This window comes from Bison bison, unplaced genomic scaffold (assembly GCF_000754665.1).
Source record: "Bison bison bison isolate TAMUID 2011002044 unplaced genomic scaffold, Bison_UMD1.0 scf7180017864063, whole genome shotgun sequence".
NCBI classification, from domain to species: Eukaryota; Metazoa; Chordata; class Mammalia; order Artiodactyla; family Bovidae; genus Bison; species Bison bison.
The window spans coordinates 8178196-8205239 of NW_011494635.1; the positions used below are offsets into that span (position 1 = coordinate 8178196).

Below are 27044 nucleotides of genomic sequence, written 5' to 3' on the forward strand. Positions count from 1 at the left end.
CTTCCAGGATTTGAAATAGCTCCACTGGAATTCCATCACCTCCACTAGCTTTGTTTGTAGTGATGCTTTCTAAGGCCCACTTGACTTCACATTCCAGGATGTCTGGCTCTAGGTGAGTGATCACACCATCGTGGTTATCTTGGTCGTGAAGATCTTTTTTGTACAGTTCCTTTGTGTATTGTTGCCACCTCTTTTTAGTATTTTCTGCTTTTGTTAGGTTCATACCATTTCTGTCCTTTATTGAGCCTGTCTTTGCATGAAATGTTCCCTTGTAATTTCTCCAAGAAAATCTGTAATTTTCTTGAAGAGATCTCTAGTCTTTCCCATTCTGTTGTTTTCCTCTATTTCTTTGCATTGATCACTGAGGAAGGCTTTCTTATCTCTCCTTGCTATTCTTTGGAACTCTGCATTCAGATGCTTATATCTTTCCTTTTCTCCTTTGCTTTTCGCTTCTCTTCTTTTCACAGCTATTTGTAAGGCCTCCTCAGACAGCCTTTTTGCTTTTTTGCATTTCTTTTTCTTGAGGATGGTCTTGATCCCTGTCTCCTGTACAATGTCACGAACCTCATTCCATAGTTCATCAGGCAGTCTATCAAAACTAGTCCCTTAAATCCATTTCTCACTTCCGCTGTATAATCATAAGGAATTTGATTTAGGTCATACCTGAATGGTCTAGTGGTTTTCCCTACTTTCTTCAATTTAAGTCTGAATTTGGCAATAAGGAGTTCATGATCTGAGCCACAGTCAGCTCCTGGTCTTGTTTTTGCTGACTGTATAGAGCTTCTCCATCTTTGGCTGCAAAGAATATGATCAGTCTGGGGAAACTCTTATCTGTCTTCAAATCAGTGTGTTAACAGGAAACATTTCTGTATTTTGTCTCTTATTGGAAGAAGATGGTTGATGAATCTAATAAGTTGTTTTTACTCACAGGGAAAAAATAACACACAGGGTTTGTTTTTCTCAGATGGTTTGTGCATCTTGTTTTCCTCAGATGGTTTGTGTGTGTGTGTGTGTTCTTTTTTAACCTAAAATGTGACTCATTAAAACAGGCATGTTTTTGAGAAATGACTTTTTGTTTGTTCGTTTAAATTACAGATAGAAACATCCAGTTAAAATTTTGTCCAGACATTCTTCTTTGATTGTATTGGGGACTATATGACTGGTGGTTATTCCTCTATTAAGCAAATGGCATGTTCCCAGAGAGTGGGTTTTAGGATTATGAAGGAGAGTCTAGGGTGGTGACTGTTACTGAAGCACATATGTCACTCTGTTGCTGGTGCAGGCAGCAGCCTGGGCTGATTTCAGTGTGATGTCCCTAGAGACCAGAGAGATGGGGAAGGAAAGGATGCTAACCAATGCTTGTCCTGTGGCAGCAGGTGGGGAGGAGCATGCTCCCAACCTCCATCTCTATGCAACTGCTGACTCTGCTGGACGGTGGGCCTTGGTAGGTGGGGCAGTTAAGCGCTGAGGAGGAGAAGGAAGTGGCACTTTGTCTAAATTTCTGGAGGGACTGGCTGGTTAATTCATGTGGGTCAGTCCAGGGAGCCCTGACTGTGGGAGTGATTGGTCTCTCTGTGCTGGTCTGCAGTGAACACCGGACCCCTAGTTCTTGAGTCAGATCCCATTGTTCTCCACTGGAAAATGGATGAAAGTAGTCTTAGAGAAACGCATGTACTACCATTTGGTCGCAGTGTCTCTTTCCTGACAGCCTGGTGTGTGTTTACTGACCACCAGTGGGAGAGACTGTGACAGTGGCTCTTCCTTGCAGAGTGAACTCAGTTCACGCAGGTTTCAAGGTAGGTGAATTTGTGAGTATGCTGGTGCTTAGGATGCTTGCTGTGGCACAGCTTCAGTAGGGTGGTGCATGCTTTCACCGCATGGCTAGCACTGGCTCATGTTGTGGAAAGCCAGGCTGCCCCAGCTCTTGGAGTCCCTTCAATTAAATGTATCTGCTAACATCTAGTCTGATCAGCTTTGCTTCTTCTGTCTTGTCTCCTTGTGCCTTTTCATAGAATACTAGGGTGAATTCCACTTCACATTCTTTGTGGATCTGGAAGCTTTTTATTACACAGTGAAAAATAAACTTAGGTGAAATACTTCTTTATAAAATTCTCTGTGTGTACAGGGTTCTTGCCCTCACCGCAGGCTTATTTCCACAGTGATATTTCTCATTCAAGTTGAGTCTCTACCTGCCAAAAAAAAAAAAACTGCCAAAGAGCAGTTGGTGTAACTATTATTATTATTATTTTTTTAAAACTAGAGTAAATATAATGAAGGAACTATATCCTTTTGGACTCCTTTGTGAGATCTGATTTGAGGTATATCAGCCTTTTTTCTATGCTGTTTACCATAGCATACCTTGTGTTTTATCTGAAGTGGTACAGAGCCAGTGGGACAAATTTATTTGAACTCCTAGGAAATGTTTAAATTAGGTACTTGTTACCATTTTATTATCACATCAACATACTGCCTCATCACGTTTATCCATATAAATTATTCCCTCGTTCGAGAGTTTAGAAGAAAAATCTCCAGAAATATGATATTTGTCTTATCTTTTTCTTTTTAAAATAATTTAAGTAAGCTGTAACTGACAGAGGAAGATTCTTCTGTTTGGTTGTATCCTTCCTTTTGAATATTTGCATTGTTTTATCCATGATCTTCTCCTATTGTTGTCTCCTTGTTGGCAATGTCCAGTCTCCCCCAGATTGGTCACTTGGATGGGTTCTCCTGAGATGGCTCCTCAGTGCCCAACAGCAGCACACATCCAATGGCCTGGTCAATGGATGCTGAGCTGCAGGTGGGTCGTCTTGCCTTCCCAGCTCCTTTATTGTCCCTCTTCCCATTTTCCATCTTTGGGACACCTCCAAGAGGCAGAGTGCAGGACAGGACCTTCCTCGTGGCTTCCTACTGGTGCACCTCCAAGTATGGCGGATGGACTAGGCGAGTCTGGCTCTTGTCATCAGCTTAGGAGGAGGAGCAGCCATCTCCAACTGAAGTCCTTTCATTCCTCTGAAGTTTCTTTTTTTGGTTTTGTTTTGCTGATTACATGGTTCTTTGTCTGAGAGTCATAGACATGGTTTCTTGGCTCTGTCTTCTCCCCATGATGAAAGTATATCCATGGACTTTTCCTCCACTTATCTACTGTCTAGAAAACAAAAGCTCCAGTACTACTTAATACTGCAGTGAGTGTTTTGCTTATATTAACAGCATGTAATCAAATGTGTGTTTTTCCTGTATTGCAGATGATTTCTTTGATTAAAAATGAGAATATAATTACTGGCCTGGAAAGTGCAGGTTTTCAGGGCTCTTAGTACAGATATCGAATGCCTCCCCAGAGGATGTGGTGCTTGTTTTTCCTTACTGCCTCATCTTCCATCCACGTGGCTCCTGTGTCAGGGGTGAAGCTGGGTGTGTAATACAGCCTCTAAAAAAGTGTGAAAGGTTCTGGAGGAAGTGTGTTCTGCACATACCTGACTTTTCAGAAGCAAATAAGTAGTGGGTTTGTGATACACTTTTTTGATAACCATTTTTTAAAATAGAATAATTATATAGATAATTTACAATGTTGTGTTAGTTTCTGGTTACTTAATCTCATGTGATAGCTGTTGCTTAGTCTAATACTGGGGAGAGTAGTTTCCCGACTACACTGGTCTGTGAGATAACTCTCCAGATGTTTACCTGTGTAGCCTGAGGGAGCCTTTTTTCCTCTGAATTCACACATTTAACTGTCACCTATAGATCTTTTGGAGTTTTATGAAAGAAGTATATCTGTACCTACTGTATGAGTAGATGTTATACTAAAAAGAGTACTCATCTCCGATTTGTCTTGGGGATTATTGGGGAGTTCTGTCCATAGCAAGCTGTGAATCACCCTATTGTAAAGTTTAATTTAGAAAGCCTTTACTGCGTTGAAGTGTGATACTGTATACATTTAAACTCACATTCTTCACGACTGTGATACTAGAGAAAGTGACAAATAATGGAAAAATAGATTTCCTCTCATTGAATTCTCTTTGGGCAGAAGAGTGTGGAAGCAATACTAAAAAGTATTCCCATTAAGACATGCCAAACTGTCATAAAAATGATTCCACCTTCTTGTCAGATCTTTTGAATGTTTAAGAAAAAGGTCATTGTTCTTGCCAGTATGAGCTAGTGTGGTATGGGCTGTTACAGTCATCACTGGAACATGTGTCTTCCAAAGAAGAGCAGATCCTAGACAGTGTAAAAGCAACATAGATCCACTGCTTTGAATGGTGATTCCTGAGTGGCCATGCCATGCAGATCCCTGAGCTGGCTGGAATGGGAACCTTTGCCCTGATGGAGATAGGGAATTTTAGTGGAAGATAGGATGCATAGTTAGTTGTGGTGAGGCAGGGTGTGATATGCTGTGAAGCAAATTATGACATTGCTGATATGCTGTGAATATGAAATCAGATATACATTCCATAATGCTTGTAGTTCCTCTGTAACTATAGATCCAAAGCAAATTGCAAGTTAATGATAAAATGATGGGTTGTGGAAAAAATGAGCTGCCTATAGGTTGAATGTGGTGGGAGATATCCTCCTTCCCATGTGCTTCTCTCCCCACCAGCCTTGGCAGGTGGAGCTGCTTGTGCAGTTGTGCACTCCTGATGTGGATGTTGCAGGGCAGGAGATGGTTATGAGGCAGCCATCCAGGTGGGCTGGAACATAGTTATATTAATGTTAGAAATAATCACTGCAATGAAAACAGAATGAAAAAAATTCCGTAGTGAACCTGATGGGCCCTGAAAATAAGTTGGCTAACTTGGACTAAGAAGCCCTGTCCAGGACAGAAGATGAAAGAGAATGGGGAAGGACAGGGGGGCAGAGAGAGGAGGACGGCAAAAGGGGGAGAACAACGGAGAGGAGGAGGGAGACTGAAAAGTTACTTCTCTTGAGCAGCGATAAGCCCTGGTTGCAGCGGGTCTGGAAGGATCCCCCTTCCAGCAGAGGCCAGTGTGAAACAACAGGCTGCTAGGGGAGGTGAAGGGAGATAGGCGCTGTCATCTGTCCTATGCAGTGGGTGGCTGATGTGGGTCTTCAGCGTGTGTGACTCTTCACCAAAGAGATTGTTGTCACAGTTGTCATTCATAACGTCCAACCAGAAAGAAAAACACTCCTCCTTGTGGATTCTTTTTAGTTTATGATATTTATCATGGTTCATATGAGTGGTTTCTCCCTGGGAATCTTTTTTTCTGTTCAGTTGCTCAGTCATGTCCGACTCTTTGCAACCCCGTGGACTGCAGCACACTAGGCTTCCCTGTCCTTCACTATCTCCTGGAGTTTGGTCAAACTCATGTCCACTGAGTCGGTGATGCCATCCAACCATCTCATCCTCTGTCACCCCCTTCTCCTCCTGCCCTCAATCTTCCCCAGCATCGGAGTCTTTTCCATTGACCAGGGAATCTTACAGACTAATAATGTCTCCTACTCTTCAGAGCGATTGGGCAGCTTTGGATTCATGAGTTGGTGGAGAAAATCTTGTCTGTGTTTTGTTCGCTAGAGCAGGTACATTGTGGCCAAACAGAGAAGATGTATGATACCATTGTTGTACAGGAGTTTTGATAAAAGTTTTATACTGGAAAACAATAGCCTCTTATTAAATAAAGCTAAATAAGGAGTAGTACATTTTTATTATAATGCAGTAAATGTAATTTTGAATGACTAATGAAATGCAATTTTTTCTTTTCCTGAAGCCCTTGTGATCTTCTTTTCTTTGAATGGAAATATCTTGCTGATAGTAATTCAACAATTAATTGCTTAGCTTGTGCAAGGCAGTGTTCTGGGTGGGATATGAATTTATGGAGGCAGGTCCCACTCTTAGTGGATTGTAGTCAGATGGCTGGTGCCTCACAGGAATATCTGAGAATCCATGTAATGAAAGAAGAGGAAAAGTACAGACTGAAGCTGGATATAGTTAGAGGGGAGAGGTGTTCACTTCTAGGTTTCAGAGGACCTTCTGAATGAAGTGATGCTTGATCCTGTGTTGAAAGATGGTGAAGTTTGAATGTGTGGGCTGCTGGAAGAGGATTAAGGGAAACAGGAGATGCAGGTTGTGTTTTGGGAAAGGTGGTGATTCAGCTGGCCTGGAAGATGGGCTCATGACAGACAGCAGTGGATGTAAAGACTGGGGAGTGGTTCAGGGCAGAGGTTACTGCCCAGCCTTGGAATGAAAAGGGCGTTTACTGGCATTAACCCATGTGTCACTTTGGACTGTGTACTTGGCTTATTTAAAACCCAGTTTCCTTATCTATAAAACAGGCAAAATTAAACATACCTTAGGAGTTTGTGAAGCTTACGTAGGTGGATGAATGTGGATTTTTTCCCTCTTTCCTGGCACATAAAGTCAATAAATGGCAGCAGCTATGAGTGACATCAGTAGACTGGATGATGGGGGAGCTATGCAGAACCAGAGGAAGCAGCATGGACTTATCCAGGGCCCTGGTCTGCTCATTCAAGGTAAAGCCTGACAGTGGCGTCTGTTACACTCTGGTCTGTGGTGGGCACGGTCATTGGCACTAAGAGGCTATTGAAATAATCCAGGGATGAGCTGATCAGATCTGAAAACCTAGGTTAAGGTAGAAGAAACACAGGTCTGATGCCAGAAACAGTAGGGCCTCTGGCTGCCAAGACTTACTGACTTGTAGATAAATGAAGATGAAGAAGTAGAGAACAAAGCCCAGGTTGCTCTAAAATGTCCAGCAGTCTAGAAGGATGGAACTATGGTAAATTTGTTAAATAAGGGGACCTGGTCTGCTTCGGGTGTTCTGTCTCCTCCCCAGTCCTGACTTAGAGAACAGGCCTCTGGGCTCATTTCGTGCAGGTTCTGGAGGACTCCTTAGAGGAGGCCCTGAGGGTATCCGAGATGCTGTTTCACACTGGTCTCAGAGCATCCAGTTACAAGTCTCTTGACTTCATTGTGCAGTGATCTCCAAGTAAAGTTGAGCAGTGATTATAAAGTGCTCACATTGTTAGTTATCACTAGCTGATTGATCGATTGCTTAGAGAGACCAGACTCTGCTTGGGTTGGTGGTGTTCTACATTTGACTTTATTTTGGAGTTTATTTATTTGGAGTTTATTTTCACACAGGAACACAGGTAGATATTCTGCCATCATAGATCATTGTTCTCTAGTCATTTTGTTGTTTTAGTTGCCAAGTTGTTTCTAACTCTTTTGCGACCCCAGGGACTGTAGCCCTCCAGGCTTCTCTGTCCATAAGATTTTTCAAGCAAGGATACTGGAGTGAGTTGCCATTCCCTTCTCCAGGGGATCTTCCTAACCCAAGGATCGAACCTGCGTCTCCTGCATTGGCAGGCAGATTCTTTATCATTAAGCCACTTGATTGTACTACTGCTTAGGCGGAATTGCATCCCTTGTTTCAGCTTTTACAAAAATCAGATCTGTTTCAAGCACACAATGTCCACTACAGCCCCGTATGTCCCACACTTAGTTTTAAAGAATTGGTGACATTGGTTTTTTTTGGTGGTTTAATCACTAAGTCATGTCCGACTCTTTGCAACCCTATGGACTAAAGCCTGCCAGGCTCCTCTGTCCATGGGATTTTCCAGGCAAGAATACTGGAGTGGGTCGCCATTTCCTTCTCTTTGTTGTTGTTGGAGTAATAATATTCAGTAACTTATTGAGTACTTCCTCAAAAAGTCCTTGTCTCCAGGCTGTCAGGCTGGGGTTGGGTGACATAGTTTACAAAAAACTTTCTGGCTGGAGCTAGGCTGGCCAACCTTCTGCTTTATCTTTGCCAGTCACATGGGTCTCTGTTGCATATTATTCTTTTTTTTTAAACTTTAAAAAATGTAGCCATCAGTTTTAGCTCACTGGTCTCCCTCTGGGGCCATTGTCTACAGACTCCTGAGTGAATTTTACTTAAACGTCTGATCTTTAATTTCATCACGAGCAGGAGTCTCATTTAATTACTTCATCACTTCTGCTAAGAATGCTCAACTTGATTTTGAAACTTACTTCACAGATTTTTGTTTGTTGTTAAAGATATCTCCTTTTTCTGCAAAGCTAGTATCTCTTGCAAGTGGATGCTGTAGCTACACCGTTACAGGCCCAAGAAAACACCAAATGTACTTGGGTGAAATGTTCAGGTAGATCCACAGCCATTGTCTAGATCAGAAAGGAACTTTATTTGTTCCTAAACACGTGTCACGAGACATAGTTGCTAATGTAATCCTATGTAATTGGTCCATCTTTTGCTCTTACTTGAATCTGTGAGATGCATAGAAAAATCACTTTTCCTCCTAATTTAGGGCTTCAACTCTGGATTTCACTAGTGGGTTATTATTCTTACTCTTCTTTAGGGATCTAGGGGGAAAAAAGCAAAGCTAAAAAACAAACCAATTTCAACATGTCTTATGTTTTCCTTCCTCTCCTGCCTTCCACCTTGTTCTCATGTGCGAAGGTTCCTGACCCTGGGCTTTGCTGACTGTTCCACTCCCAGTGGCCCTCCCGCCAGGGTGGCAGGAGTGCCATTTTGCTTGTGACACACATGCCTCCTCTTCCCTCTCCTCAGGTGGCTCTGACCATTCACACAACCATTCCATTTGTTTACAGGGTGCTGTCACCACTATGTCGTCCTCCATGAACTTGGTGACTGATGGCCACAGACGCCCTTCAGTGCTCTGAGCCTTGATCAGAAACTCTTCTCTTTGTATCATGCTGATGCTCAACAGGTAGCCAAGCTGAAAATAATTTTCCCAGAAACATTCACATGACATGGGAAGCACGTATGACAAAGAGAAACAGCAGCCCGGTTAACGTCTACTGTCTGCCCACTTTGGTGAGCACTGTTGAGAGGATCACAACTGTCAGGGGGCTGGTTAAAACTCAGGTTACTGCTGTTGGGCCAGTGTTTGAGTTTCTGATTTGGTGGGTCTGGGATAGCCCAGTGTGTGCATTTCTACTGAGGTCCCAGGCCATGTTGAGAATCACAGATTCAGATTCTATGCAGCCTAATATATGTTTGATTAATTCCGTTTACCTAAAATTACTTTGCCCAACAGGTCAGTTATCAAAAGAGATTTATATAGGGAAGCTAGAAAGATGGTACTGATGAGCTGTTTGCAGGACAGCAGTGGTGATGCAGACGGAGAGAACAGATTTACACAGTGGGGAGGGAGAGGGTCGGACAAATTGAGAGTAGCGTGCAAACATTTATATTACCGTATGTGAAATAAATAGCTAGTGGGAATTTGCTGTATGATAAGGGAGCTCAACCCAGTGCTCTGTGACCACCTAGTAGGGTGGGATGGGGTGAGAGACAGGAGGGAGATTCGTAAGGGAAGGGACATATGTATACTTGTGCCTGATTCATGTTGATGTGTGTGTGGCAGAAACCAACACAATATTATAAAGCAATTGTCCTCCAGTTAAAGACAAATAAAAAGAGATTTAAACCGCTGGAACAAGCAAGTTCTAGGCTTGCTTGGTGGTCATTTCGTGGTTTATGAAATAGGATTTCTGTAACCTGAGTTTTGATTCAGAAACAGAGCATTGATGGAGTTAGGGGTGCAGAGGTGAAGCCGTGTTCTCGTTGAGGATTTGGGCAGCACTAGCTGTTGGATCCTGGAGCCTGGTAGGCTGCTGTCTATGGGGTCGCTAAGAGTCGGACACGACTGAGCGACTTCACTTTCACTTTTCACTTCATGCATTGGAGAAGGAAATGGCAACCCATTTCAGTGTTCTTGCCTGGAGAATCCCAGGGTCGGGGGAGCCTGGTGGGCTGCCGTCTATGGGGTCGCACAGAGTCGGACACAACTGAAGTGACTTAGCAGCGGCAGCAGCAGCTGTTGGATCATGGGCATTCCTTCAGATGAAAAAACTTACAGGCCACTCCTGTGCTCCTGTTTGAGCCACTCTAAGGAGTTGGCTTTGCAGTGTTGACTTAAATACTCACAACCTAAAAGTTGAGAGCTGTGTTTTATAGGGTGGGACTTTTTATGACTTTGAGCTGGGAGATAGCATCTCAAGTATTCCTGAGAGAAATGCCCAAGGAGACGAGGGTAGGAGCCAGATTATATGCAGTTCTGCAGTGAAGTATATGGGTATTGTGAACATCAAAAGATTATTGTTAAAGAAAACGAGATATCCCAAGTTAAGGAATTTAGTTCTTTTCTGTGTATGGGAAGATGCAAGAGTCTGGGCTCACTGAAATCATTCCTTTCATATGCATTTCAGCTATCCTGGTCCAACGTCCTGTATATTTTCTAGTCCTGAACTCCCTTGGGGCTCACCTTCTGGAGTGCCTGCAGTCTAATGGCTGGTATTCTTTTCCTTCCTGAGTGCCCTTAGGGCTCACCAGCTCACATTGGGGGGTAGCATTACTGATGACTGTAACATCCTTGTTTATTGATACAGCAGGCAATACTTCATTTCTCAGTGATAAGATCCTCACATTCTCTGCCTTCTGCTGGCCAGGGAGCCCTCATGTGGATGCCTGCAGCTGGGCATGGGCTGGGGAAGCAGCTGCTGTCCTGTCCCCTCCATACTGATTTTCCTCTTGCTTTCCATGGCAGCTTCAAAGTCCAGGTGAACTCTGAAAGCAGCAAGAGTGTTAGGATCCTTTTATGTTGTAATACTGTTTCACAGAAGAGAAAGGCAACCACAGAAGTGAAAGGTTTGGTTGTGTCTCCTCTTGGCTAATTGTGGTTGCATGTAATGAGCAGATAATAGTGTGCCTTCTGAAGAAAAATGCACATATTTGGACTGTAAATACATTAAATGGAAAAATGTAAAATTTCTGACAGTAGGCTTTTAATAAATGGTAGTCATTGTAGTTTTAAGGTTGGCAAATATTATGATAAAGCTCTTTAGATTAAGCAGAAATATAAACTTCTGCATTTTATTGGACTGAAAGTTTTAATATAAAAACACCCTGAAAGGAAGTATTGATTTTTAAAAGTTTTTAATCCCTGAAAATGTGGTCCAGTTGTGAAACAGACATTATCTCTGCTCCTTTGTTCCATAATGAAGTTCCAATGGCATTAGAATGTAGATCTTCATGGACAGTAGTAGGAGCACTCCCACACCAGAAAATGCAGGATCATGTATTTAAAATAATCCTAACTTTAAAATGAAGTTGGAGACATGGTTCTTTTAAATGCGTGTTCTGATCAATGGTTTCTTTCTTATTTCTGATTCAGCAATTTGGTTGTCATTTGTTGTTCAGTTGCTAAGTCATATCTGACTCTTTGTGACCCCATGGACTGCAGCTTCCCAGGCTCCCGTGTCCTTCACTGTCTCCTGGAGTCTGCTCCAATTCATGTCCATTGAGTTGGTGATGCTATCTAACCATCTCATCCTCTGTCGTCCTTTTCTGCTTTTGCCTTCTATTATTCCCAGCATCAGATTCTTTTCCAATGAGTTGGCCCTTTGCATCAGGTGGCCAAAATTAGGTGGCCAAAAATTTTGGAGCTTCAGCATCAATCCTTGCAATGAATATTCAGGGTTGATCTCTTTTAGGATTGACTGGTTTGATCTCCTTGAAGTCCAAGGGCTTCTCAACAGTCTTCTGCAGCACCACAGTTTGAAAGCATCAATTCTTCCATGCTCAGCTTTCCTTGTAGTCCAACTCTCACATGCACACATGGCTGCTGGAAAGACCACAGCTTTGACTAGATGGACCTTGTCTGCAATGTGTTGTCTGTAGTTTTAAATATGCTGTCTAGGTTTGTTATAGCTTTCCTTCCAAGGAGCAAGCAACCTTTTAATGTCATGGTTGCAGTCACTGTCCACAGTGATTTTGAGCCCAAGAAAAGAAACTCTGTCATTGCTTCCACTTTTTCTCTTTCTAGTTGCTGTGAAGTGATGGGATTGGATGCTGTGATACTAGTTTTTGAATGCTGAGTTTTAAGCCGGCTTATTCATTCTCCTCTTTCACCCTCATCAATAGACTCTTTAGTTCCTCTTCACTTTCTGCCACTAAAGTAGTATCATCTGTATATCTGAGGATGTTAGTATTTCTCCCAGCAGTCTTGATTCCAGCTTGTCCTTCATCCAGCCTGGCATTTCATGTGAGGTACTTTGCATGTAAGTTAAATAAGCAAAGTGAAAATATACAACTTGATATACTCCTTTCCCAATTTGGAACCAGTCTGTTGTTCCATGTCTGATTCTAACTGTTCCTTCTTGACTGCATACAGGTTTTCCAGGAGACAGGTCAGGTGGTCTGGTATTCCCATCTCTTCAAGAATTTTCCACGGTTTGTTTTGATCCACACAGTCAAAGGCTTTAATGTAGTCAGTGAGGCAGAAGTAGATGTATTTTTGGAATTCTCTTTCTCTATGATCCAACAGATGTTGTCATTTTGATCTCTGGTTCCTCTACTTTTTCTAAACCCAGCTTGAATATCTGGAAGTTCTCAGTTCATGTACTGCTGAAGCTTAGCTTGAAGTATTTTGAGCATAACCTTACAAGCATGTGAAATGAGTGCAATTGTATGGGTTGTTTGGACATTTTTTGGCATCTTTCTCTGGGATTGGAATGAAAACTGACCTTTTCCAGTCCTATGGCTACTGCTGAGTTTTCCAAATTTGCTGGCATATTGAGTGCAGCACTTTCACAGCATCATCTTTCAGGATTTAGAATAGCTCAACTGGAATTCCATCACCTCCACTAGCTTTGTTCATAGTGATGCTTCCTAAGGCCCACTTGACTCACACTCCAGGATGTCTGGCTCTAGGTGAATGACCACACCATCGTGGTTATCCATGTCATTAAAACCTTTTTTGAATAGCTTTTCTTTGTGTTCTTGCCACCTCTTCTTAATCTCTTCTGCTTCTGTTAGGTCCTTACCATTTCTGTCCTTTTTCTTACCCATCTTTGCATGAAATGTTTCCTTGATATGCCCAATTTCCTTGAAGAGATCTCTAGTCTTTCCCATTCTATTATTTTCCTCTATTTCTTTGCATTGTACATTTAAGAAGGCCTTCTATCTCTTCTTTATATTCTCTGGAACTCTGCATTCAGATGGGTATATCTTTCCCTTTGTTTCTTGCTTCTCACTCTTCTTTTTGCCACTATTTGCAAGCCTCCTCAGGCAACCACTTGCCTTCTTACATTTCTTTTTATTTGGGACGGTTTTGGTCATTGCCTCCTGTACAGTGTTATGAACCTCTGTCCATAGCTCCTTAGGCACTCTGTCTACTAGACCTAATCCCTTGAATCTATGTATCACCTCCACTGTATAATCATAAGGGATTTGATTTAGGTCATACCTGATTGGCCTAGTGGTTTTCCCTATTTTCTTCCATTTAAGCTTGACTTTTGCAATAAGGAGCTCATGATCTGAGCCAGTCAGCTCCAGGTCTCATTTTTCCTGACTATATAGAGCTTCTCCATCTTTGGCTGCAAAGAATATGATCAGTCTGATTTTGATGTTGACCATCTGGTGATGTCCATGTGTAGAGTCATCTCTTGGATTGTTGGAAAAGGATGTTTGCTATGACCAGCATGTTCTTTTGTCAAAACTCTGTTAGCCTTTGCCCTGCTTCATTTTATACTCTAAGGCCAAACTTGCCTATTATTCTGAGTATCTCTTGACTTCCGACTTCTGCATTCTAATCCCCTATGATGAAAAGGACATCTTTTTTTTTTTTTTTTGGTGTTCTAGAAGGTGTTGTAGGTCTTCATGGAACTGGTCAACTTCAGTTTCTTTGGCATCAATAGTTGGGGGATAGATTTGCATTACTGTGATGTTGAATGATTTGCCTTGGAATAGAACCGAGATCATTCCGTTATTTTTAAGATTGCACCCAAATCCTGCATTTTGGGCTCTTTTATTGACTATGAGGGCTACTCCGTTTCTTCTAAGGTACTCTTGCCCACGGTAGTAGATATAATTGTCATCTGAATTAATTTCGCCCATTCCCATCCATTTTAGTTCACTGATCCCTAAGATGTGGATGTTCACTCTTGCCATCTCCTGCCTGACCATGTCAAATTTACTTTGATTCATGGACCTAAAATTTCAGGTTTCTGTGCAATATTGTCCTTTACAGCAATGGACTTTACTTTCACCAACAGATAAATCCACAACTGAGTGTCATTTCTACTTTGGCCCAGCTGCTTTATTCTTTCTATAGCTATTAGTAATTGCCCTCCACTCTTCAATATCAGTGTGCCCAGCTGGAGTGTGTATAACTCAAATGTTTCACTTCTCTTTGCTCTTGTTGTCGGTTTATATAAATGTGGTTATCACTATGCTTCCATCTTTTAGATTTTGAGTGACTCTGACTCCAGGAGTTTGAAATTTAAGTGTATTCGATAATATGCTCTTAGAAACATAACTTGGATGTAGCAAATTGGAAAAAGCTGAATTTTACATCTTACTGCTTTAGTACATGTGAATTCTGAAGTTCTAAATTCTAGGTGTTAATCAGGATAGTAGTCTGTGGGAAATGCTGCCTTTTAAAAAAATTATTTTAATTGGAGGCTAATTACTTTACAATATTGTAGTGGTTTTTGCCATACATTGATATGAATCAGCCATGGGTGTACATGTGTTCCCCATCCTGAATCCCCCTCCCTCCTCCCTCCCCATGCCATCCCTCTGGGTCATCCCAGTGCACCAGCCCCAAGCATCCTGTATCATGCATCAAACCTGGACTGGTGATTCATTTATAATTAATCCTCAGAATACCATTGTGCACCAGCCCTGAGCACCCTGTGTCATGCATCAAACCTAGACCGATGATCTGTTTCACATATGGTAATATACATGTTTCAATGCTATTCTCTCAAATCATCCCACCCTTGCCTGCTCCCACAGAGTCCAAAAGACCGTTCTTTACATCTGTGTCTCTTTTGCTGTCTCACATATAGGGTCATCGTTACCATCTTTCTGAATTCCATATATATGCGTTAGTATACTGTATTGGTGTTTTTCTTTCTGACTTACTTAATTCTGTATAATAGGCTCCAGTTTCATCCACCTCATTAGACCTGATTCAAATGCATTCTTTTTAATGGCTGAGTAATATTCCATTGTGTATATGTACCATAGCTTTCTCATATATTCGTCTGCCGATGAACATCTAGGTTGCTTCCATGTCCCGGCTATTGTAAACAGTGCTGTGATGAACATTGGGGTACACGTGTCTCTTTCCCTTCTGGTTTCCTCAGTGTGTATGCCCAGCAGTGGGATTGCTGGGTCATATGGCAGTTCTATTTCCAGTTTTTTAAGGAATTTCCACACTGTTCTCCATAGTGGCTGTACTAGTTTGCATTCCCACCAACAGTGTAAGAGGGTTCCCTTTTCTCTGCACCCTCTCCAGCATTTATTGCTTGTAGACTTTTTGATAGCAGCCATTCTGACTGGCATGAGATGGCACCTCATAGTGGTTTTGATTTGCATTTCTCTGATAATGAGTGATGTTGAGCATCCTTTCATGTGTTTGTTAGCCATCTGTATATCTTCTTTGGAGAAATGTCTGTTTATTTCTTTGGCTATTTTTTGATTGGGTCGTTTATTTTTCTGGAATTGAGCTGCATGAGCTGCTTGTATATTTTTGAGATTAATTCTTTGTCAGTTGCTTCATTTGCTGTTGTTTTCTCCCATTCTTAAGGCTGTCTTTTCACCTTGCTTATAGTTTCCTTTGTTGTGCAGAAGCTTTTAATTTTAATTAGGTCCCATTTGTTTATTTTTGCTTTTATTTCCATTACTCTGGGAGGGTGTCATAGAGGATCCTTCTGTGATTTATGTCAGAGAGTGTTTTGCCTGTGTTTTCCTCTAGGAGTTTTATAGTTTCTGGTCTTACATTTAGATATTTAGAGTCCATTTTGAGTTTTGTGTATGGTGCTAGAAAGTGTTCTAGTTTCATTCTTTTACAAGTAGTTGACCGGTTTTCCCAGCACCACTTGTTAAAGAGATTGTCTTTAGTCCATTGTATATTCTTGCCTCCTCTGTCAAAGATAAGGTGTCCATAGGTGCGTGGATTTATCTCTGGGCTTTCTATTTTGTTCCATTGATCTATGTTTCTGTCTTTGTGCCAGTACCATACTGTCTTGATGACTGTAGCTTTGTAGTAGAGCCTGAAGTCAGGCAGGTTGATTCCTCCAGTTCCATTCTTCTTTCTCAAGATTGCTTTGGCTATTCGAGGTTTTTTTGTATTTCCATACAAATTCTGAAATTATTTGTTCGAGTCAGAAAAATATCATTGGTAGCTTGATAGAGATTGCATTGAATCTATAGATTGCCTTGGGTAGTATACTCATTTTCACTCTTGATTCTTCCGATCCATGCTGCTGCTGCTAAATCGCTTCAGTCGTCCGACTCTGTGCGACCTCATAGACGGCAGCCCACCAGGCTCCCCTGTCCCTGGGATTCTCCAGGCAAGAACACTGGAGTGGGTTGCGATTTCCTTCTCCAGTGCATGATAGTGAAAAGTGAAAGTGAAGTCACTCAGTTGTGTCCGACTCTTCGTGACCCCATGGACTGCAGCCCACCAGGCTCCTCCGTCCATGGGATTTTCCAGCCAAGAGTACTGGAGTGGGTTGCTATTTCCTTCTCCATCCGATCCATGAACATGGTATATTTCTCCATCTATTTGTGTCATCTTTGATTTCTTTTGTCAGTGTTTTATAGTTTTCTATATATAGGTCTTTTGTTTCTTTAGGTAAATTTATTCCTATTTTATTCTTTTCGTTGCAATGGTGAATGGAATTGTTTCCTTAATTTCTCTTTCTGTTTTCTCATTGTTAGTGTATAGGAATGCAAGGGATTTCTGTGTGTTAATTTTATATCCTGCAACTTTACTATATTCATTGACTAGCTCTAGTAGTTTTCTGATGGAGTCTTTAGAATTTTGTATGTAGAGGATCATGTCATCTGCAAACAGTGAGAGTTTTACTTCTTTTCCAATCTGGATTCCTTTTATTTCTTTTTCTTCTCTGATTGCTGTGGCTAAAGCTTCCAAAACTATGTTAAATAGTAGTGGTGAGAATGGGCACCCTTGTCTTGTTCCTAACTTTAGGGGAAATGCTTTCAATTTTTCACCATTGAGGGTAGTGTTTGCTGTGGGTTTATCATGCTGCTGCTACTGCTGCTAAGTCGCTTCAGCCGTGTCCTACTCTGTGCGACCCCATAGATGGCAGTCCACCAGCCTCCGCCATCCCTGGGATTCTCCAGGCAAGAACACTGGAGTGGGTTGCCATTTCCTTCTATGGCTTTTATTATGTTGAGGTATGTTCCTTCTATTCCTGCTTTCTGGAGTGTTTTTTTTTTTTTTTATCATAAATAGATGTTGAATTTTGTCAAAGGCTTTCTCTGCACCTATTGAGATAATCACATGGTTTTTATCTTTCAATTTGTTAATGTGGTGTATCACATTGATTGATTTGCAAATATTGAAAAATCCTTGCATCCCTGGGGTAAAGCTAACTTGGTCATGATGTATGATCTTTTTAATATGTTGTTGGATTCTGTTTGCTAGAATTTTGTTAAGGGTTTTTGCATCTATGTTCATCAGTAATATTGGCCTGTAGTTTTCTTTTTTTGTGGCATCTTTGTCTGGTTTTGCTGTTAGAGTGATAATGGCCTCTGCCTCCAGCAGAGGCGTGTGTTGGTGGTGGCCTGCTGCAGGGTCGGGGGCACTGGGTGCAGCAGTGAGTGCACAGGGCCTTTTGAAGGAGGTCACCATTATCTTCATTACCTCCACCATAGTTTGGTCTCAGATCAAACAACAGGAAGGGAACACAGCCCCACCCATCAACAGAAAATTGTATTAAAGATTTACTGAGCATGGCCCCGCCAATCAGAACAAGACCCAGTCCCCATCCCCCACCCAAGTCAGTCTCTACCATCAGGAAGCTTCCATAAGCCTCTTATTCTTATCTATCAGAGGGTAGAAAACCACCATCACAGAAAACTAATCAAACTGATCACATGGATCACAGCCTTGTCTAACTCAATGAAAGTATGAGCCATGCCGTGTAGGGCCACCCAAGACAGATGGATCCTGAAGGAGAGTTCTGACAAAACGTGGTCCACTGGAGAAGGCAGTGGCAAACCACTTCAATATTCTTGCCTTGAGAACCCCATGAATAGTATGAAAAGGCAAAAAGATAGGACACTGAAGGATGAACTCCTCAGGTCAATAGGTGCGCAATATATTGGAGAAGAGTGGAGAAATAACTCCAGAAAGAATGAAGAGACAGAGGCAAAGCAAAATCAGAGCCTAGTTGTGGATGTGACTGGTGATGGAAGTAAAGTCCAATGCTGTAAAGAACAATGATGCATAGGAACCTGAAATGCTAGGTCCATGAATCAAGGTAAATTGGAAGTGGTCAAACAGGAGATGGCAAGAGTCAACATCAACATTTTAGGATCAGTGAACTAAAATGGACTGGAATGGGTGAATTAACTCAGATGACCATTATATCTACTATAATGGATAGGGAAGCCTGGTGTGGTGCAGTCCATGGGGTCGCAAAGAGTTGGACATGAGTGAGTGACTGAAGTGAACTGAACTGGTCCTTGAGTGGGTGAAACTCTCTTCACACTTGGAGGCATGCACATACTCCAGTGCTGCTCTGCACAGAGTATGTGATTGCAACTCTTTGTGCCTGGTCTGTTGACAGAAGACATGTTACTCTGTCTGCTATGAGCACTTGGGGACCTGATGCTGACCAGGGGTGAATACAGACTTGAGCTGGCTCAGCTGCCCTTGGTAGGGGTGTCCTTGGGCTCCCTCTCTCTGATACTGCACCCCACTGCCCCACCTCCAGGAGTGATGTTACAGTCCTACACCTGCAGGTACGGCAGCCTCATGCCTTCTTTTAATAGAAGAAGTGAAATTTGTGGCAGGTAAGGGGATCAAAGAAGTGTCTTTTTTATTCTATTCATCCTTAAAAAGGCTTTGCTTTTCAAGGTTTTGCAGTAGACAATTGAGCTTACCTAGTTGTGATGCAATCTTGCTTGAATATGATAAAGGGGAAGGTCAAAAAGAGAATAGAATGACCGTATTGTCTGGTTGTTTTGAGTCTTCCATCAAGTCAGGCTGGAAAATACCTGGTGTTTTTGTTTCTGCCTATATGCTTGTGAAATTCCGAAGCAGATGGGTGGATGTCACCAGTATTTGGTCCAAATACTCTGTGTCAGGCAGTGTTCTCAGTGGTTAGGTATATTGACTCACTAAATCCTCAAAAAAACCTCAAGAGGGAAATACTAATATTGTCTTCATTTTATAGATGAGGAAATTGAGGCTGAAAGTGCACTTGCAATAGATGATAAAGTGAAGTGACAGGTTTTAACACACGTGCCTACCTTCTGAGTTGGTACCCTTGGCTCTAGGCTACCCTGTAGCTTAGTGTGTTACAGGGACTTCAGCTTCCAGCCAAGGTGGAGTTACAGTTCTTTGCACCTCAAAGAAAATACTAGACAATATGTATGGATAATCAGCATTTAAAGAGGACCAAGACCTGAGAGCGGAAACACATGAGGGAGCCCTGTGGTGGTCCCTTAACTGCATGGGATTTCCCAGCCGTGGTGCAGGGCTACAGGTGGGCTGAAGCAGGATCCATGATTGAGGGGTGGAGACCAAAGCCTGAATGTAGTCTTGTCCTCAGAGTTAGTGAAGTTCACGTGATTCTCTTCCTTCCAGAAAACGAGAGATCAAAGCAGTTCCAACAGCACACCTGTGAGTAAACAATGCAGTGAATACTATGGTCCTTCAACACCCTACATTTTTGCTTTTTGTATGATAAACTTGTTCATCTGAGTCTTTTTGTTCTATGCATAGTTTTACCGTCATCAGTGTGAGGACATCCTAGCAGATTCCATTTTAGGTGGTACAAGACTACACAGAAGAACTGTACAAGGAAGATATTAATGACCCAGATAATCACAATGGTATGATCACTCACTTAGAGCTAGACATCCTGGAGTGTGAAGTCAAGTGGGCCTTATGAACAAAGCTAGTGAGGGTGATGAAATTCCAGCTGAGCTATTTCAAGTCCTAAAAGATGATGCTGTGAATGTGCTGCAGTCAGTATGCCAGCAAATTTGGAAAACTCAGCAGTGGCCCCAGGACTGGAAATTGTCAGTTTTCATTCCAATCCCAAAGAAAGGCAATGCCAAAGAATGTTCAAGCTACTGCACAATTGTACTCATCTCACATACTAGCAAAGTAATGCTCAAAATTTTTCAAGCCAGGCTTCAACAGTACATGAACTGAGAACTTACAGATGTTCAAGCTGGTTTTAGAAAAGGCAGAGGAACCAGAGATCAAACTGCCAACATCTGTTAGATCATAGAAAAAAGCAAGAGGATTCCAGAAAAACATCAACCTCTGCTTCAATGCCTATGCTAAAACCTTTGACTGTGTGAATTACAATAAACTGTGGAAAATTCTGAAGGAGATGGGAATACCAGACCACCTGACCTGCCTCCTGAGAAATCTATATGCAGGTCAAGAAGCAATAGTTAGAACCAGACATGAAACAGCAGACTGGTTCCAAATTGGGAAAGGAGTACTTCAAGGCTGTATATTGTCACCCTGCTTATTTAACTTATATGCAGAGTACATCATGTGAAATGCCAGGCTGGATGAAGCACAAGCTGGAATCAAGATTGCTGGGAGAAATGTCAATAACTTCAGATATGCAGAGACAGAGCCCATATGGCACAAAGTGAAGAGGAATTAAAGAGCCTCTTGATGAAAGTGAAAGAGAAGAGTGACAAAGCTGTCTTAAAACTCAACATGGCGTCTGGTCTCATCACTTCTTGAGAAATAGTTAGGAAAACAGTGGAAACAGTGAGAGACTTTATTTTCTTGGGGTCCAAAATCACTGCAGATGGTGACTGCAGCTATGAAATGAAAAGATGCTTGCTCCTTGGAAGAAAAGCTATGCCAAAACTAGATAGCATATTAAAAAGCAGAGACATTACTTTGCCCACAAAGGTCTGTATAGTCACAGCTATGGGTTTTCCTGATGTGCATCCATGCATGCACATCACATACATGGATGTGAGAGTTGGACCATAAGGAAAGCTGAGTGCTGAAGAATTGATGCCTTTGAACTGTGTTGTTGGAGAAGACTCTTGAAGAGTCCCTTGGGCTGCAAGGAGATCCAACCAGTCAATTCTAAAGGAAACCAGTCCTGATTATTCATTGGACGGACTGATGCTGAAGCTGAAGCTCCAATACTTTAGCCACCTGATGTGAAGAACTGACTCATTGGAAAAGACCCTGATGCTGGGAAAGATTGAAGGCAGGAGGAGAAGGGGATGACAGGATGATATGGTTGGATGTCATCACAGACTCAATGAACATGAGTTTGAGCAGGCTCCAGGAGTTGGTGATGGACAGGGAAGCCTGGCGTGCTGTAGTCCATGGGGTCGCAGAATCAGACACAACTGAGTGAGTGAACTGAACTGACTAGAGTTTTCTCAACTTTGAAAATTTTCTTCCCTGTAATAGGTCCACTCAGACTGATTTACAGGGACCAATTCTTTTGTTGTTTCAAAGCTTGAATAAGCTGTAACTGAGCAGTTTTGGGACTCCTGAACACCTGGGTTTTTTGGCTACGGGCTCTAGTTTGCTAACCCTCAACCTAGATTTTGAGACAGGTTTAACATAGTTGTGTTGTCATTTTCTCCTGGAGATCGATTTAACCTAGTTTGGTAAATTCGATTATTTTCAGGGAGGTTTTCAGGGTTAGACATACAGATGATACTGGCCTGAGTTTTTTGTTTTTTTAGGATTCAGTAAATTTGAAAAGTGTTTGTTACTCTCATGAAAGAACAAATATGAAGTAGTCACTGCTTTCAGTCTTTATAATGCTTATGTTCATCTGAGATGGGGAAAAGAACAGCAACCCCAGAGCAGACCTGAGAACTGTCCATGTGAGAAGAGCCAGCCTGCGGGGAGCTCCAGGAAGAGCAGTCTGGCTGCTGTCAGTGGCATGTGAGCCCTGAGTGATGTGTGTGCTGAATTAAGTGTTTGACTTGGAATTTGGGGAAGTACAAGGACATCTGAATACTGGGGTGATTTCCTAAAGGTAGATAAAATTGGTACAGAGGCAGTGCCCTGTGTATCTGTGTCCAGTGGGTTCCAGGGGCCTAGTGGTGCACAGGCAGCAGGTGAGAAGAGTCTTGGCAGGAGATGCCTGCAGGTTGGCGCAGTCCTTGCCAAGTGGTAGGGTTTTCCTAAGATTGTACACAAGTGTATGTGAATCATGACTGTATTTATTCCTTGTAAGCAGTCAAAAACCACCAGATGGCTCTTTTGTCTTCATCACTGCTGATTCTACTCTTCTTGGTCTGTCATGATTATATTCACTCTTCAACCTTCTCAGCTTCTAGAATATTCCTGGGTGGACTATTTACTAATGAAAATTTGAAAAGCTAGTTGGAAGCAAGAGAAAATGATTTGAAATACATTTAAGTGAGGAAAAATTCTGCAAAACTGTTCATACAAATTGTGCTGTAAATGTTTAAAATAGAACATTAGCAGTTAAATGATGTTTTAATTTAGAAGTTCTCTGCGGATGCCAATTTAAAATTACGGCCGTAATATATACATACGTATATAGTGTAAAAAGAATGAGTGTGACTGTTAAAAATGGAGTTTTGTGTATTTGATAGAGATTTGACAATTTATCAGGTAGGAGTCCCCTGCTTCATGTTTCATATACATGAAAAAATTATAAAAATGATAAATCACATTTCTTTACAAAAAAGTGACTTATTTTCTTTAAATTTTGAACCTTTGTAGATCTTAAAATAATTCAATTGCAAAAATATTCATAAGGAACTTTGTCAAGTGCACATTTGTTGCGTTAGTTCCCAAGTGAGCTCAATTTTCTTGACAGGAGAATTGTTGCTTCTTAAAGTTTCTGTTGATGATGATGTTGACCAGAGAGAATTCTTTAGCTCTCTGATGCCTCTGTATATTCTCAACATCAGAAAGTAGCCTGTTGCACTCCTTTTGTAAGTGGGACTTAACTGTTTGGATTATTATTGAGAACCTTGGGAAAGGAAAAGAAAACTTGAGTAACAAAAGGTGTAACTGATTTCATGCAGTAAAACTTATTTTTGTTGAAGTAATATCCTTCTGAACTAAACTTTCAGTTTATTGTTTATTTTCAAATTATAATAATCTTGATTGTCTGGTTTCTCTGCCGACAGTCCATTAAGAGAAGTAATTAGAAAGAGCGCATGACCTAGCAAGTGGGCAGGGACACAGACAGCAGCAAGAAGTATCCTCAGATACCTCAGAAGACCTAGCGGACTGTGAAGACATCTCCATGTTGGTGGCAATGTGTGGGCATGTGGTCTTGATAATATCTAGAAGAGAATAAAGCAGAGAGTCTCTCAGGAGGGAGGAGCATTCATGAACTTCCCAGTTGTTCCATCCCTGTTTCTCTGGAATCTTTCCTCATCTTTGGAATGAGGATTCTGCCCTTCCCAGCAGACAAACTCTAGAAGGGCTTGTCTTTAGGTATTGTGGTTACTTAATTGTAGAGATGCCCTTCTCAGGGAGATGGTCTTTAGGTTCAGTTTGACTCCAAGGACAATACTAGGTTGCGAGCCAGGGCTCTGGGTGCAGGATCTGGAGAGATTTAAAGTAAAGGCTGGGCCACCACCTTGTCACCCCTCTGTCTGAGTGCTCCCATTGCAATAGTTGGATGGTAATCTCCAGGAAAAGCTAAAGAAAAAAAATAAGAAAACAAGCCTTGACAAATACTTTGTGATGTTGGTCAAGTTTAAGAGCTTTTAGTGTTGACACTTTGAAATAAGAAGCCCTGTGAGGTGCAGGTTTGCCAGTAGACGAGCGCAAGTATGTGCACACTTGTGCCTGTGCAGGAACGTCTCCTCCAGGGGGTGGGATCCCTGACCAGAGGTTGGTTGTCAGTCTTGTTTTGGGAGACTTTCATCCAGCAGGATAATTACCTCCTGTTGTCATTTGTGAGCCATCCCTGCCTTAGAAAATGGACACACACATATGAAAAAATACCAGAAAGTGACTGGTGGTGGTTGTTGATAGTAACCGGTGTGGTAAAAGTGTGTGTTAGTTGCTCAGTTGTGTCCAGGTCTTTGCAACCCCATGGGCTGTAGCCTGCGTCTGCCCATGGAATTTTCCAGGTAAGATTATCGGGAGTGAGTATCCATTCTCTTCTCCAAAGGATCTTCTGGACCCAGGGATCAAACCCAGGTCTCCTGCATTGCAGGCAGATTCTTTACCATCTGAGCCACCAGGGGAGCCCCCCAGTAGTAATTAACATTTTCTTGAATTAGCTGATCATTTTTGAAGTTATTGAGTGTTTACATATGTCAATTACTGATTTTTTTAGCAAAGGGAAAGTTTACTGTGAAACTGGCCTGAGAAACAGTAGCATTTCAAGGAAACAGTGGCTCTTCTTCAGTAAGATTGATTCAAGGACTGATTGCCAAGAAGTGGGACATTTGAGAAGCTTGCATGCTGGTATGTCAAGTGGTTCAGGAATTTAAATCTTGATAACTCTTAATTAACAGTGAGGTAGGTATTCTCCTTGAAAAGATTAGTGTTTGTAGGACTCACATGTCACTGTGGCTTTTTGTCTCTGTTTGTATCCTGTTCCAGCCATTGATTGCTTTGTCTTCCAGGCCTCTCCTTCCCCTGAGTTCCTGCTCCGCCTCCTGATGCTGCCTCTGAGGCAGTGCCCTTCCTTTGTGCCTGTGTGTCCTCTCCTCACAGGTGTTAGTCTCAAAGGAGCCCTGCTTGTGCTGTGCACACAGTAGGTGCTCAGTAACCACTTGCCTCAGAGGGCTCTGAGCTTCTGAAAATGATAATTGTCTGGATTCCAGAAGCCTTAGTCATGACAGAGACGGGGCACTGAGTGCACTGAGGCTGCCAACAGGGAGGAGAATTTAGTCAAGGGCATAGATAAGAGTCTCACGTTTGCTGTGTCTCTGGTTCTTGGTCCAGTGAGTGGATATTTCCTCTGGTGTGGCTAGGCTTCCATTTGGCACACCTGGGGCCCTGCTCCTACAGGCCTTGTAGCCACACCTGCTTGTCTGCTGCCTCCCTGCCGTTGTGAGGGGATCCCCTGAGGTGGGGCTAAACATGCTAGAGGGCGTGGGGACAGGAGGGTCCAGGGACCAGGGTGCGTGGGCACCTAGACAGGAGGGACACCATGAGCCGCTTCACTGGCAGAGTCGTGAGCTCATCTTGTTCAGGGGATTTCTCCTGCTGGAACTTTCCCCAAAGGACAAAGTGAAATCTTGGCTTTCAGGCTGCTGCTAGAACTTTGTATAGAATTTGCTGTTGTTACTATGAAGGTGCCAGTTATCCTGGCCATGTCAGAACATCTGGGGCTCTGGCATAGTGGCACTTTTTTAGGGCTAATATGTTTCCTCCTGAATTAAAAAGTGTCTGGCTGATGCTGTAGGGGAGGAAAAGTGATTTTCCCTCTACCCTTCTGAGTTCTTAACTGAGACTCCTATGATAAAGACAGATTAACAAGAGAAAAACATACATTTATTAACATTCACATCTCAAGTAGAAATAAGAGATACCCGGGGGGAAATGAGTGACTCCTGAGGTGGCTTAGAATTCACACATGAAAACCACCCTAACAGGCGAAGGGAAGGTGGGAAGTCACTCTTAGGGCAGAGGAAGAAATTTTAGGGAAGGTGAGGGGCTTTGGAGGATGGGTAGAGCATGGCAGTTTGTGACAGAGTCTGTCTGTGTGTGGGGCCACTTCTAGGCTCCTCTCCTGTGACAAGAGTCAGTCTTCCTGGTGGTGAAGCTGCTGGGGAGGAGACTTGTGATACCAAGTTCCTATGGAGCCTCTGTGTTCTGGCAGATGAGGGGGTTCAGGCAGAGCTCCCTCTGCACCTGCTGCCCTTCAGGTGCCTTCTGCTCAAGACAGACAGTGCACCAAAGCAGTACTGAAGCCGGTGTGTCCTGACCTTCTGCAGTCGTGTGTGTTCTGCTGCCCTTCCTTGCCGAGTACCTTGTGTAGGAAGCACAGAACTTGCTCTGGGTTTTTGCAGTCCTCTCCTGGCTCTTCCTTCTGAAGTTCCCCCATAAATACTAGACCATCTAGGCTAGGCTGTTTTCCCAGTTGCTTGTCATCTCCAGCATCTGGTGGTTCAGACCAGACACATCACTGCCTGAGATCTTCTGATCAGCATAAAATATGATCAGTGCTATCACACCCAGTTGATTATAATTCTAGAGGAAAAATTTTAATTAGCTTGTGTGAGGTCATAGATACAAATGTGTAATTCCTATTTAACTTTCAAAATCTTTAAAGTCTCTTTCAGACTCTGTTGGAAATCCTAGGTTTTGTTCAGTGCTTTACTCTCCTTCTTACCAAGGAGGAAATCGAAGAGAGAGAAGTAACTTCCTCCGGGTCTCAGTGAATGCTCCTGGATAGCTGGGTCTTCTGGCAAAGCTGGAACTTTTGCTGGTTCTTCCCTAGTGGGTTATCTGACGTTTGTCATTATTTTGTTTCAGTGTTGCCTCAGTTAACTTAGAAAAATAATATTTCCCAGAGACAAAGTTAGGGCCCTTCCTTTGCATAGCAGTGGAATTCTTTGTGCTAAAGTGCTTTCTGTAGAGTGACTGTTGATAGAGGAATATCCCAGAGTTTCAGAGCTGGGAGAGAGTTAATCGTCTTCATACAGGTAACTATCTGGCAAATCATTGATCATAATGTTAACTTATGCTTACCTGTGTCAGTGGCCCACCTTAAGGTATCAGGTTCACACTGAGGAAGAGTGACTTCCTTCACTGTGACATTCTGACAGACCATGGCCATGCCTTGACCCTTGGGCCCAGCCAGGCTTGTTCCTGCCTTTGCCCCTTGTCTGAATCTCTGGGTGTTTTGTCTTTAAATTTCATCAACTCAAGAGTTGTCTTGAGTACTTAATCTGAAGTGATAACTCCAGACACCATCCTCTTAACCCTAGCAATTACCAGTATTGATCTTTTATTGTTTCTTACTATTTCCTCCTCCTTCCTGGCTCCTTCCTTCCTCCAGAACAGTGACGCTCTGAGAGCTGTCCTCTGTCCTA

The 27044-nt window shown here is 42.4% G+C and overlaps 1 protein-coding gene across 4 annotated transcripts in view; it reads left to right on the forward strand.

Moving 5' to 3' along the window:
* The first annotated feature begins 5388 nt into the window (after positions 1-5388).
* DIP2C (DIP2 disco-interacting protein 2 homolog C (Drosophila)) overlaps positions 5389-27044 on the forward strand; it is a 199381-nt gene continuing 177725 nt past the window's right edge. For 3 of the 4 annotated variants that reach the window (XM_010836413.1, XM_010836416.1, XM_010836414.1), the window contains exon 1: positions 5390-6480. In XM_010836413.1, coding sequence (XP_010834715.1) covers positions 6375-6480 — 106 coding nt within the window. In that variant the 5' untranslated portion in view covers positions 5390-6374. Of the gene's footprint in view, positions 6481-27044 lie in introns of all 4 variants that reach the window. The other variant, XM_010836412.1, reaches the window with a different exon arrangement.